Source organism: Nansenia antarctica (genome assembly GCF_963989245.1).
Source record: "Nansenia antarctica genome assembly, chromosome: 7".
Taxonomy (NCBI): Eukaryota; Metazoa; Chordata; class Actinopteri; order Argentiniformes; family Microstomatidae; genus Nansenia; species Nansenia antarctica.
The window spans coordinates 22,118,672-22,133,038 of record NC_137677.1 but is presented as its reverse complement, the minus strand read 5'-3'; the positions used below and the strand labels follow the sequence as shown (position 1 = coordinate 22,133,038).

Genomic DNA, 14,367 nt, shown 5'->3' with positions numbered 1-14,367 from the left:
AACTCCCACATTGGTGACCCCGACGTCTCATTGTTACAACTCCCACATTGGTGACCCCGACGTCTCATTGTTACAACTCCCACATTGGTGACCCCGACGTCTCATTGTTACAACTCCCACATTGGTGACCCCGACGAAAGCGAACGAGATGTCTGACAACGAGAACGCCGGTGACGACGCCGCGTTGCCCACAGCGCCCGCACCGGACTATGCTAACATACATGCTAACATACATGCTAACATACATAGTATATATATGTCATAACATCTACGCTGCAACCGTCAGGCTGCCCGACTTTTGGCAGTAGAACCCCCTTGTGAGCTGTTGGAACTAGAGAAAGCAGACCGCCTGCTGTCACTCAACGGCCTCGGCGACGGCAAGCCGTCGGAGTTGATGGAGAGAATGTTGTCTGTGCTGGGATCAGCTGATCCCTCGTTCCTGTTCACACACGTTTTTCTGCGGCAGCTCCCGGCGCCTGTGCGCACAGCAATTTCCTGTACTTTGACGGTACTAAGAATTCTGCTGTTGAGTTAACAGGCTAGCTGTCAGATGTTCAACTTTCTGCTCTGTAGGACTGATGTTTCGTTTCGTACTGTCTTCGAACATTATAATCTTTCATCACCGCTTCAAATTCCTTGAAAACCAAACAAACACACTTCCACATGACTTCTGTGTGTAAGTATTCACTTTCCCACCGTGCCTGCAATTTTCTGCACTCACTTGCTATTTTTTGTCTTTTTGCTTCCACCATGTTCGACCCTTCAAAACGTTTTCAAGATAGGATCATTGCAACGGTCGGTCTAGTCGTTCTGAAAAATGGTAGTGACACCTAGTGTTGAAACTAAGAAGTCCAATGCACAGACAGTGCAATTTATTTTTATAGACTATTTTCTAATGGGCCATATTCCATTTTATTTAAAAAATGTGCAGTTGGCCCACAGGTCATAGTTTGGCCACCACTAGTCCACAGTGAAGGCAACATGGAGGTTGTAAGAAATGTTTTCTAATATCTCTCTCCCAGGTTGTCTGATGTTCTAGCATGGGGGTGCACGGTCTGACCAGCTACGTGGAGGGGGACCGCTCCTTCTTCCAGGATCTGAGGCTCAGGGACAGTCGGCTGGTGGTGGACGGCTGTAGCCTGTACTTCAAGCTGTATTTTAACCACCGTCTGGAGCAGCAGCATGGGGGGGACTACGACATGTTCGCTAACCTGCTCTCTCAGTTCCTCTCTGCCCTGGCAGCCTGCGACATACAGCCCTACGTGGTGCTGGACGGAGGTACGTCCAGGTCCTATGTATGGTCTATGTATGTCTGTGTGGTCTATGTATGTCTACCAATGTTTTATTCAAGGCTTATGTATCTTGTTGATGTCTTATGTCATGTCCTAGCCAAGGTTTTTTTCGTCACAGATTTTGGCTCTGATGTGATTTCAGTGTTTGTTGGTTAGAGCTGAAATAAACGGGCATAGTCCTACCTGCCTTGTAGAATACCAAGACAAATCCCCATCAACCTAGAATCACTCACCAAGAATGTCAATAGCATTTATTTTATTTGTATGTTTATTTGAGGCTTGTGTTTGTGAGGCATGGACTCCAGGGGGGTATTACATCAATATCGAAATCAGGAAAATCCAGGGTTATCCAAGTCTTTTAAGTCTTGCAAGATTTATCAAAATAAGCCTGGATTATTTTATAAGTGCATATAACCTCCCCTACCCCTAACCATCTCCCCTGACCCTGCCACCCCCCTCCCCCCCTGGACATTGTTCTATGTGCTCATGTTATCTGTTGCTTGTTGTTTCTGTGTTTTCTGTTTTTCCCATATTGTCAGCGTCTTTGAGCCCCAGAAAAGCGCTATATAAATACAATGAATTATTATTATTAAGTCTTGTGAGACTTATCAAAATAAGCCTGGATTTTCCTTTATTTATTTATTGTTTTGTTTATGTTTTTGAGGGATGGACCCCAGCAACAAGAAGTTTGCCACTGTGAGGCAGCGTCTGCAGAGTAAGATCAAAGAGGCGGACTCTCTCTCCCATGGTCGGCGCAGCTGTGTCCTCCCCCTCCTCACACGGGATGTTTTCATTCAGGTCCTCTCCCAGCACGGCGTGCCGCTGGTCCAGTGTCCCGTCGAGGCGGACTGGGAGATTGCCTGTCTGGCCAGTCAGTGGCGCTGCCCTATTCTGACCAATGACAGCGACTTCTTCATCTTTGACCTCCCAGGTAGGGCGACCCGCATACAGACCTAGAAGCATCAGATGTGCACAATTCCAAATTTGGGAGGTGATTGCGTCATCAAAACCTGACGTTTATTTATATGAAAATGTGCCGAAAATACAGATAAAATACAGATAAAACACAGCTAAATTCACTATAACACTTTCACGGTCGGTTTTGCTTAACGATGTTGTTGGCGAGCCAAAGATAGTTCACTCTGTCATTACTAGACGTATAGTTTAACACTAGAACAGCCATGAGGGGTCATTTGTGAGTAAAGAAAAATGTGATATCTTTGCACTCAATCAAATTTCAGGACCCTCCTTTCATGACTTTTCCTAGATGTGCGTTCTACCACCCAGTATCCTTACATTTTCAAAATCACATCAGGATAAGCTAGTATAAAGCTATTTTGTAGTTTTTCTGTGTATAGTGCAGCAGATTAATGAAATAATCGTTCGCTTGGTGATACAAGCACCAAATTTGGCACACAAGTGCTTTGGGACCTACTCTCTCAGAAAAGTACGGTTTCCACTTGATAAAACAAAATGGCCACCATTTTTCAAGATGGCCGCCATTCGAAATGGATTCAAACAGCGTTTTTGACTGAATAATCCTATTTTGATGGCCTATACATTGAAATATATGTTTTTGAGTGTGAGAAATCCAATTCTGCATTTAGAATATCAAAATTATTGAATATTATGGTGATAAAATGGGAATTAAACTAAAAACACTCTCTTGGTGTTGTTTCCGATACGCAAAATACGCATATTGCATTTAAGCAGTGCTACAAATTTATTTTATTTTCTCATTTCAAAAAGGACACAACATAACCAGAATGATTGAGCAATTTCCTAAAAGATGCATTAAAGACATTAGTTTCACTTTTGGCTATTGGACCTGTAAGCTACTTGTAGGGAAGGCCACGTAGAGGCTGTCTTTGTCTCCCCCCCAATTTTTTGTTGTTGTATTTTGTATTATTATTATTATTATTATTATTATTATTATTATTATTATATTATTTTTTTCATTTATACTGTAGTTAGCGGAAACACAGAAAACATGTCCAAGCATAGGCTGCATTGTACAATTCTGAGCAAAACATGGCTGGCAATCATGGCTGTTTCTTCTTTTAGTCCTCACATTCACAGGCACACAACTGGGTACACTTCAGGCCGAATCGATAACATTTGCATCGTCCTCTGCATTCAGTCTTGCAGCCGCATTTCGTCAACTGCTCACACGTCTGAACAATTGGTGGAAGGGTTGTCCAGACCACTTGCCAGACCTCACCATCTTTTTTCCAGCCCCAGTTGGCAGGGCTTTCAATTTGCATTTTGCACACTGTTGCCTGGCCCCATATGCAGGCAGCTTGGAAGGCAGACCGTTTCACATGCTGAACGAGGGATGCGCTTGTCGGTGGAATGGCATCATAAGACCTTTGCTTCCGCGCAAATAATTCTAGTCTTGACTCATCAACCTTGCCTGTAGTGCTCTGCTTGTCATACATGGTGATGACAAACTTCTCAAGGATGTTGAGGTCTGCATCTTCTATGATAGGTGGGTACTGACTGAGCTTTTTGAAGACAGGGCTCACTTCAGGGCAAACCTCCCATGCTTGCCATGCCGTTTTTTTGCCTTTGCCACGAAAAGCTGACACAACATCACAGCCAGTGAAGGCGTGAAAGAACAGCATGCCACTGGATTTCTCTGGGCCAAGAGAAAGCACCATGTCATGGATAGGCAACCACTTAATGGACTGACCTTGGCCAAATTCTACCCAAAGCCTTACTAAGCCTGCATCCTGAAGAGTAGCAAAAACATTGACTGCAACAACAAGAATATCTGTGTCGCATGCCTTGATCAACACAGACTTCATCTGTTGCTTGGCTGCATGAAGAGTATGTATGAAGATTCTGGAGTCAGCTTCCTCATGGTTACATGGACTTAAGCCTTCAAGGCTGATGGGCTTGTTTGATAGAGCCTGCTCCCCTTTGGTCACAACTATGACATTGTTGGGACACAGGGTCACTATCTTGTCGGCTAGGAACATGAAGAGCTCAGTCTTGTTGTTGCTGTCTCGCAGGAAGCTTTTCCAGTTGGGTGGCAGTTTGTTTTTGTCTGTCACTCTTCGTCGACCTCCCATACCTCTGTTTGACCTAGTTTCAGCCTTCAGGCTTGAAGTCCAGTAGACATCAAAAATGATATCTGTTCGCTCATACTTTGATGAGTAGGTCTGGATTTTTGGAACTACATCCTGGACAGCATATTCCTCAAAGGTCTTTGATGTCGTAGGAGACAATGAATGCACAAGAGAGGAACCATCAATGATAATGGCATCACATTCTGGTTGTTTGTCAGGAGGAGAAATGGTAGCTTCCAGAATTTTTGAAAGCTGAGACTTCTGGCCAGAGTGGAGTTTCCCTGTGTCACTCAGTGCAGCAGGGAAAGGTTGATTGTCATGCTTAAAGAACTCAAGCAGGTCACACTCTCGTGATTGGCACGATATAAAAAGCTGCGAGAACAGACGACAGTCATCTTTGAGTACCTGCTTCTTCATGTCACTGGAAGCTGCAGCTGCCTCTTGGCGAAAGAAGTCGGCTTTGTTCTTTTTAATGGGCTTATAGAAGGAACCCTCATCCCCCAGACCATTGAAAAAGTCTCTGAAGGCAGCTTGACCTTTCTCAAAGTGAGTTCTTACAAGCTCAGCAGCACTGGGATGTGCGATGGTTTTTGTGTCCAATGTGAGCAGATCTTTGGACTCTTCCTGGAAAGGATTGCCCAGATCCTTCATCACATCAAACAACTTTTGGACCTTGTCAGTGAAGGACTTCTGAGACTGACTGGTCTGCTCATGATGCCTGACATCTTTGTTTGCTTCTTTGACTTGAGATGCCAACTCATACTGGTTGACTAACTGGCTAACTTCTGGTCCAGACACCATCCACCGCCTCAGTGCAGATGGATCCTCTGTAAGGCCAATGGCACCACCATCACCTTTAACAACTGCATTGGCCTGCTCGTGAGCTTGGTCAATGGGTAAGCCTGAGAACTCCCTGTGAGTCTTGTGGACCACAAACTTTCCAAGCTGAAATTCATGGAAAACCTGAGGATGAGTTTGCTCCAAAGACGCCAATTGACACAATTGAGTTCCAGTAAGGATACATTCATTTTGATGTTTGGACCATTAACCCATTTCTGTTCATTCAAGTTCTACTCCAAAAAACGTTATTTTGCATCTGATGAGGCGGCCATCTTGAAAAGTGGCAGCCATCTTGGATTTTCAGCTGGAAACCGTACTTTTCTTAGAAAGTACATCCTGGACATCATTTGTGCCAAATTTGGTGCTTGTATCACCAAGTGAACGATTCTTATGAAATATTGATTTAATCTGCTGCACTAGTAGGAGGAGGCAGGCTAATATACAAGTGGCCAACTAGTGGTCGTTGTGTGTAAATAGTAGCTTGAGCATTGTAAAGAGGGGCTCTTTTAGTAGTTATTTTTAGCTGTTCTAGTGTTAAGTTGCCTTGAAATGTTGATATAGTGGCGCGGCCAAATTCACAGCGTGGCGCAGCGCGACTCTTACATTATTTGGGGGGAGAACCCTGATCGACAGGGTTCCCACCGGTCCTTGAAAGTTTGTGAATTTGAGAAAAAAAATCAAGGTCTTAAAGGTTTTTGAAAATAGACATGGGTCATTGAAAGTGCTTGAATTCCCCTCTCTCTCTCTATATATATATATTTTAAAATATATATTTAAAAAAAAGTTTTTACGTTATTATAGTAGATAAGTCTCTGTATTGCTTAACTTAACACAGTAACTTATATATCACAATATATTGTTTTGCTCTGCTGTGGTAGAAGGCAAGTATTCAAGCCTCTACATTCAATTCTACATCTTTTTAATTGTTGTCTGTGAGTGGATAGTTCCTATTATATAAATTCTCATCTAGAACTGTCTCAAACTATGCCGTGTTGGGTCCTTGAATTTGAGGGAATTAAGTCTTGAAAGTCCTTGAAAAGTGCTTGAATTAGATGTTTCAGAAGGTGTGGGAACCCTGGATAGATCACTAAGTTCTTCAGGAAGTAAACTTCCAAATGGAACCTGTGTGTGCGTGCGATGGACTGGAGCAGTCTCCTGGTCTCATCTCTCATCTTTTCCTTATTTATTATTATTTAGGATTTTCACACACGCGATAACAAAAGGAATCTTCATCTTCTTCATCTTCTCTCATCCTAGGGGGTTACCTGCCGTTCAGTTCCTTCCACTGGAAAGGCCTTTGCGGGAAACCGGGAAACCAGTACATCCACACCCGCTGCTACACGGTGGCTGGTCTGTGTCAGCGGTTCGGGGGCATGAACCAGCAGCTGCTGCCTCTGTGTGCCGTGCTGGCGGGCAACGACTACGGCACGCCCAAGGGCACCGCCACCCTCCTCTCCATGCTGGACCGGACCTGCCCGGGGGGAGAGGCGGGAGGGGCAGGGACGGGGGAGGGGGAGGGAAGAGTCCACCCTCCCGCATAGAGGGTCTCCTCCTCTGGCTCTCCTCCTTCCCTGGACCAGAGGAGGCGCTGGCGGAGGTGGGGAGGATGATGGGAGGAGGAGGAGGAGGAGAGAACAGTCTCTGTTCCCTCCTGCGGGCGCGCATGCAGGACTACCACCTCGCCCCTCAGAGCTCTCTGGTTGGCTGGTTCTCTGGAGGCTCCACGGCGGCACCGGAGGGGGGGCAGACGGCCGTTCCCAGCCCGCTGCCGGAGTGCCTGTCCTGGGCCCTGGGGCGGGGGGCTCTGGCCCCTCTGGTCCTGGACGTCCTGGTGCTCCGCAGGGTCATGCTCATTCCGCAGGTGGAGAACAGCAGGCTACCCAGCAGCCACCGCTGCGCCCTGCCCATACGTCAGGCTCTGTACGGCATTCTGCTGCACGAGAAAGGGCCGGGGGAGAACCAGGAGCAAGGGATGGATAGTAGTGTACAAGGGGGTAGTGGACAAGAGGGTAGTGGACAAGAGGGTAGTGTACAAGGGGGTAGTGTACAAGGAGGTAGTGTACAAGGAGGTAGTGTACAAGGGGGTAGTGGACAAGGAGGTAGGGGACAAAGAGGTAGTGGACAGGAGACTCCAGGCCAGGGGAAGAGGGGGAGGGGCCGTGGGGAAGGGAGGGGGCAGGAGGGTGCAGGGGGGGGGGCCAGGGAGCAATAGCAGACCAGCGGGCGGGGCAGCGACGGAGCAGGGAGAGACGGGCGTGAGGGGAGAGGAGGGTGCCTCTGGCACCCACGTGGTCGTGGAGGAGTACGACAGGAACTTGCTGGCGCTGAGAAGCGACCAGACGGAGCCACGCCCACCCTGTACCACGCTGCACCTGGACACACTCGGCCAGGTAACCATAGCAACCACCTGTCAGCATAGCAGCCCTTTTTTCTCTAGGATTCCGTATATTTCATTTAATAATAATCATAATAATTCATTGTTTTTATATAGCGCTTTTCAAAGACGCTGACAATATGGGAAAAACTGAAAACACAGAAACAACAAGCAACAGATAACATGAGCACATAGAACACAGAGTTAACGAGCAGGGAACAATTAACACAGCAGTGTCCAGGGGGGAGGGGGGTGGCAGAGTTAGGGGAGATGGTTAGGATTCGTTTTTAGTTTGAATGTATTAGCTGAAACACTGTCATTACCCTCTGATCACATGTCCACATTGTCGTCGTCCCCCCTCTCTGCCCTAGGCCCCACTTGCCGTGCGTCTGGGGGTCCTGTTGGATGTTCTGGGGGTGAAGGAGGCTGCTCTAACCCCCGTGCCCCCCCACCTCCGCCTGATTGTGGGGGTCACAGCCTTCTGGCTGGGAAGGGCCAGGCCAGCCCCCTCCCCACCCCAGCTACAGGCTCTCCTGCTGGGCATGGTCTACGGAGAGCTGGCCCGCTCAAACCTGTCTAGAGCTACACACAAGCAGGACACAGGTCAGCTACAGAGTGTGTGTGTGTGTGTGTGTGTGTGTGTGTCTCTGAACGTGTGTCACATTGGGCAGCTAACCCTTTTTACTTGTCTTCATATAATGCGAAACACTTCATGAATGGCAATTATAGTTACTATATATAATAACTAATAATTATAGTTTTCTTTTTTACTAGTAATTCTCCATGTTTCCATGGTGTTCTCTGATAGGTCCTGAGGCAGACGGGGCTGCAGAGCGCAGCGTGGGGGCGGGGCTGGACAAACAGAGGGTGCAGCCGGGGCAGAAGCAGCATATGGATGTCGTAGTGGCTCACGGTTTCAGCCAATGGCAAGCCTGCGTCTGGAGCGTGCTCTGTCTCAACCAACTGCTGTTACTGCCCCTGCCTGAACCATACACAGCATGGTAATACACACAGACACACACACACACATACACTGCTTCATTTACAATTGACCTATTATGCTGTTTCTCCTGAAAGGGGTTTGACTTGTCCTTTATTTATCCTCCCTCTCTCCCTCTCTCTCTCTCTCTCTCTCTCCCTCTCCCTCTCTCTCTCCCCCTCTCTCTCCCTCCTCCTCCCTCTCTCTCTTCCTCTCTCTCTTCCTCTCTATCTCCCTCTCTCTCTCCCTCTCCCTCTCTCTCCCTCCCTCTCTCTGTCTCTCAGGTTGTTCAGTGGCTCGCTGGTACACGGGCTGGTCAGGTCTCTCAGAGGGGGGCGCACTGCCGAGTCCCTCGTGGCTGGAGGTCCTCTCTCTGGGGAGCTCTACCGCTCCCTGCTGGCCGCCGTGGAGAACTTCAGCCACCGCAAAACTCAGCCCTCCTCCTCGTCATCTGCAAGGAGGAGGAAGAGGGGGAAGAAGGGGAAGGGAGGAGGAGGAGGAATTAAAGTCCCATCCACTCAGGGTTTCAACAACCGATTTGCAATACTGATGAGTGAGGAAGAGGATGAGGAAGAGTAAGAGAGATGATCAGGTGGGATTTTACAAACCCTCGGGCCCAGCCCCCCCACCCCTCGGGCCCCCCCCACCCCCCACCACCCCAGACCTTTTTGGGCCCAAGTATTGTTGTTTGTTTTGGTGCGTTATGTTTCCACCCCCCAGGGTGTTTCTACGGAGGAGATCTAGCACATCTAATGATCTAGCGAGTGTCACCCACAAAATCCAGCACCACGACTCGTCACGAATAACAAATAAAGTCCCGAAAACGTCCCCAAGGACCCAGGCCTGGGCTTCCTTTGGGCAGTTTTTTCGAAGATGACCACCGTTGCCTATAGCGACAGTGGAAGAGCGCCACCATTCCAATGTTTTTAAAACAGCTCAGGGATTGCCAACGGGAGATGCAGGGAAGAGGGGGGGTTTTAACTGTCAGGGTTCGTCTCAATCGTCTAAAGTGGTTTCCTCCCCTTGCCTCCTCTCCTTGTCTCTTCCCCTTGCCTCCTCTCCTTGTCTCCTCTGCTTCCACTGCACTGATCTATGTGGACGGGACGGATGAAAGCAGCACTCTCCCAGACAGTCTGTTCTGTCTCTGCTTACATCTGTGTCAGTCTGTGTCAGTCATGGGATAGTGAAGGAGTTCTTTTTTTTCTTCTTTTGGTTTTATGCTCGCAAGGTTTTGATTTGAAATCAAACAATTACTATGAGGTAAAAGTAGAGATTCTCAGCTTTTATTTGATGGTATAATGTTTACATATCTGTTTCACCGAAGATTAAAAAAAACAGTTGTTGTTGTTGTTTTTTTCGTCCCTGTCCCATGAATCATGCAGGGTGTAACTGTATCTGGTGTGTTTCTACGAGTGCAGCTGAGGGAGAGGAGAGGTCACTGTTGACTGTTGGGATGCATTTCTAAACCTTTTCACAGTTTGTACAGCGGCACCTACTCTGTTCCCAAAGAGAACTTCGCCTGTTCCTTTATATACACTATACAGTATGTGTATAGGATTTCAGAATTGGTTCTAACAAGTTAAAGTTAAGGGTAAATGGGATCCTATGCTGAAATGCTATATAGGAACAAGCAGAGTTGGGGAACAGAGGATGTCCTGTCATTTTATGTCACAAAGACTGCAGTCACGATAGTGCCTATGTACCAATCGATTGAATAACATGTTTTTTTTATATTACAAAATGTGTAAAATCCATATAAATGTTGTAACCAAAGAGAATGTGCCTGTGTGTTGACGAGTGCTTTTTCTGCTCAGAACATTCTGGAACACTGTAACCCTCTCACACTCCAGACAGGTACTGAGACACACGTGAGTTGCCACAGATAAGTGCTTGAAATGTCTCGTTCAATTATCTCTAGTGTATACTCAGGGGTGCAAACTGGTGATGACCCAAAAAGGTGACACTTATTTTTTGTACTAAGACAAATTATCAATGCGCGGATAACATTTTTGTTAATGGGGGGGGGGGGGGTGGAAAGCGCTAGCACTAACGGTGCTAAATGGATAGCGCTAACTAGCACTAATGTTGGTCTCAGCAGCGGTCCTAACCTTAACACCCACATAATTATGTTGAAAACAGGTTGCTTCTGTGACTGTCCTCCACACTGTCTAGAATTGTACCTAGCTGCATCAAGCTAAAAGTTATTTCAACAGCAGCGGAGTTTAGCAGACAGGAAGTGTTAGTTAGAAGAATGTGACTTTGATGAGACGTCGACCCCCCCCCAACCCCTCCCAAAATGTTTTCGGGGCAGATCTACATGATTCGCGTGGATGACCTATTTTGAAGTAAAAACGGCTAATTTATCAGAAAGGTGACAAGTTTGCACCCCTGATACTCCTTCTGTTGATACTTCTGCATATCTGTCTCTCACTTGAGAGTTACATACCAGGGGCCTCATTTATAGAAGGTACTTAGATCGCATTTTGATCTTACCCGTGTCGTACGTAGAAAACCACGTCAACGGAGTTATTACAGGCATGTGAGCCGCACTGCCTAGTGTAATTCATGCAAGTGGCTCGTAATAAAATTAATGATGTTGTTATCAGCCGAGAAAATGAGTTTAATTCAAGATTTAAAAGGAACTGATGTTTATGATTGTATTTCAGTCTTCCTTTATATCCCTGCGGAGCTGTCTATCTCCCCTTCAACATGCCTAGTGCGTTCCACAACGGACCTTGCCCGGCCATGCGCTAAATTATACTGGATTTTCTCCGGTGTCTGGGAGTGAGCAGCCATATAAGAATAAGACCACCTGATAAGAATAAGACCATTATATTATTACAGTATAAGCAGCACTTGAGTTGAGGGGGGAAATAAACAGTCAAAAACGTCCATCCCCCCTTTCCATATTTTGTCATTTTATCAATGAACGTGGTATTACTGCTATTTCAAGGTGCGAGGGGGCACGCACACATGCAATGACATTTTTACCAAGTTACTGACACTGAAGTCACTGACGCTGAGGGGATGCTAAAATTGTCCTCATATGATAAAATCCACCACCTCCCCTGATTTTCTTTTACAACTTGAGTACTGAGTATAAGCATGTGTCTGGTTAGTTGTCATGATCAAATGCATGGGCGTCACCACCATATATTTGGGGGGGGACGTGTCCCCCCCACCTTTGAAACAAGGTCGTTTGGACCCCCCCACATTTGCCATCAAAAATATGTTGCATGACTGGTCAGCGTTATTTTCAATGCTTCACAATCAAATCCGTTCCACTTTATGAGTAGGGGATTGCCCATATCCAGAAATCCACTCCGCGTTTTACTTCTGTTTTTAACACGGCAGCAGCAGCAGCATCGGACATGCACGCAGATTCAAAACATTCAGACTGAGGCAAGACGATATTTAGATCATCCACCAAGATGGATATAAGGATTTTTTTTCTTCTAAGAAGAGAAAAGTAAGTCAAAGTCATCCAAGTTTTCCCGTGAGTGGCCAAACAGCAACATTGCGTTCTCCCAAGGTCAAACACAGCCAGCTTTTCTGATAAGAATGTTAGCACCTTATGAGACATTCTCTGTATTAGCAATAGAATTAGCATAGCCTACTAGCAACCAAATACGCGCTAGATCAGCTATATGGCACTAGCAGTTTTGTTAGGCATTACTAGTGCGGTTAGACATGTTTAAATGCAGAACAGACACAGGCGAAATGTCATCAAAAGCACAGAATGGCGACAAACACCTCACAGTGCTTACCTGTCCTGTCATTATTGCATCTCCTGCCCGTGTTCATTGCCCTGAGCATTTGCACTATTTAATTTGGCCATTGCACCCACCCAAAGAATCAATTTTGCATCTGATTGCTTGAGCTAGGGTTAAAAAAGAAGAAGAAAACACCTGTTCCATTTATTTTTCTATTTCTAAAATGCTTGTGATTGTATTTTTTGTATTGATGATTGTATTTCTATGTCAAATGTTCTATTAGAGAAAAACAATATGAACAAGTGCTCAATGCTCAAAGGCGCTTGAACATGTGGCTGTTTGCCACATCCACCAAGAGCATCTTGACAAACTTGACTTAAAGGAGATTTGCCAGTCATTTGTGTCTGCAAATGACAAAAGAGGTCACACTTTTGGAGCCTTTGTATGATGTCTTATGTTCTAATTGTAGAAATCCTGCTGTATACATAGTACAGATAATAGAGGAGAAATATGATTATAGGAGGAGATATGGAACATTTAATGAAAGGACAAAAAAGGGGAATCTTTGAAATTTTGGGGAAAGAATGGAGTAAAAGCAAGTCTTTAACAGGTTGTATTGAGTTACCTCATTCTTTTCTAATTCACTCTTTGATTCTTTTTTAATCTTCATATTTAATAAAGTACCTAAAAAGTGCCAAGTGTCAGTGTCAGGCCTCTGTGAGTTAAACCAAAACATAATAGTAGTCAGTAATTGCAGACCATGCCAGCTCCAAGGAAAAACAAAGAAAGAGGGAGATTATTTTGGGTGTAAAACGCACCAGAATGCAGGAAATTGAATCTACTATTTAAAAAATTTCGGGGGGAGGACCCCCAGACCCCCCGAAAAATAAGTGTCCCCCCCACATTCAAAAAGCTGCTGACGCTCATGATCAAATGTTACAAACGCAACTTACCGAGAAGCCACCCTTCTCTGCCCTTTCCCGCTTCCAGACGAACGCCTACCCTATATTATAGCACTTGGCTTAATTCTATGGAGATAGATTTATATCATAAATACACACGTACGAAAGTATAATCCGCAACCTTGTTTTGCTATCCATCCGCACACATCTCTCGAGTCGTGTGTCGTAAAAAGAATTCATCCGTGCGTGAACAGATCCACGCAAGCGTGTTTTGCTATCGACCCGCAAATATCTCTCCATTCGTGAACCGTGTTTTGTGAACCGTGTTTTGCTCTGCTTGGATTTACGTATGTATTTTTTAGACAAACATTTCCCTGTTTTGCCGTCTCGATTCGTAACTCGTAATATTCATTAGCTGATTATAAGGCGCTATCTGATTGGCCGGACGGCCAATCATTCTAGGCTGGAAGTGCAGGTTGTTTGAAAAGTAATCAAGGGTACGCCGGTGTTGTGCCGTATTTATCCCCCCTCACATGTATTGTGGTTAACCTACATGTTTTGCTCACTGCACTTCTTATCCACCACTGATGTAAAAACCGAACAATTTCAGAATGTTTGCTTTTATAATATAGACTACCCACTTCAGTCACCTACACCAGAGGTTCCCAAACTGTTTTTAACCAAGGCACCCCTGAAGCTTTCCCCCTTCTCCAAGGCACCCCAACTCTACGAAGATTTTAAAAATGCCTCGGAGCTTAAACTAAAAACAATACATGATGAATTGGTTTGAAAATGTGTGTTTATATATAATACATAAGTATTGCCCCAATGAATTTTAACAAGATAATAAAAGTCATAAATGAACTGTAATGGATGGGCAAGAATGCATAGGTCAGTCAAACTATCGCTAAATAAAATAAAATTGTGGCCCTCAAGGATTGTACAATATGGGAGGAGACTCAGAGGGAATTCTTCACACAAATAAAATATCAAAGGCCTGTATAATCAATCAATGGAACAATGCTTTTTGGGGGGGCTTAAAATAATGCCTTAAAATGTAATTCTCATTTCAATGCTCATTCTGAGATTATTATTTCACATCTGAACCAAACGGGTAACTCACAACTATAATAATTTAACAATAATAATCATGACAGAATTGTAAAAATTGAGAGAAATACAAAACAAAGAAATAT

General features: G+C 45.3%; 1 protein-coding gene across 1 annotated transcript; it reads left to right on the top strand.

Annotated features, from left to right (window-relative positions):
- Positions 1–1,040: 1,040 nt before the first annotated feature.
- On the top strand, positions 1,041–9,300 carry LOC308162486 (single-strand DNA endonuclease ASTE1-like; the record flags this gene model as incomplete). Its single annotated transcript, XM_080536636.1, is given in 9 exon segments — positions 1,041–1,278; positions 1,957–2,223; positions 6,461–6,696; positions 6,699–7,187; positions 7,447–7,593; positions 7,949–8,180; positions 8,386–8,578; positions 8,841–9,009; positions 9,277–9,300. Coding segments are annotated over 9 exon segments (1,995 nt in total).
- Positions 9,301–14,367: the final 5,067 nt, after the last annotated feature.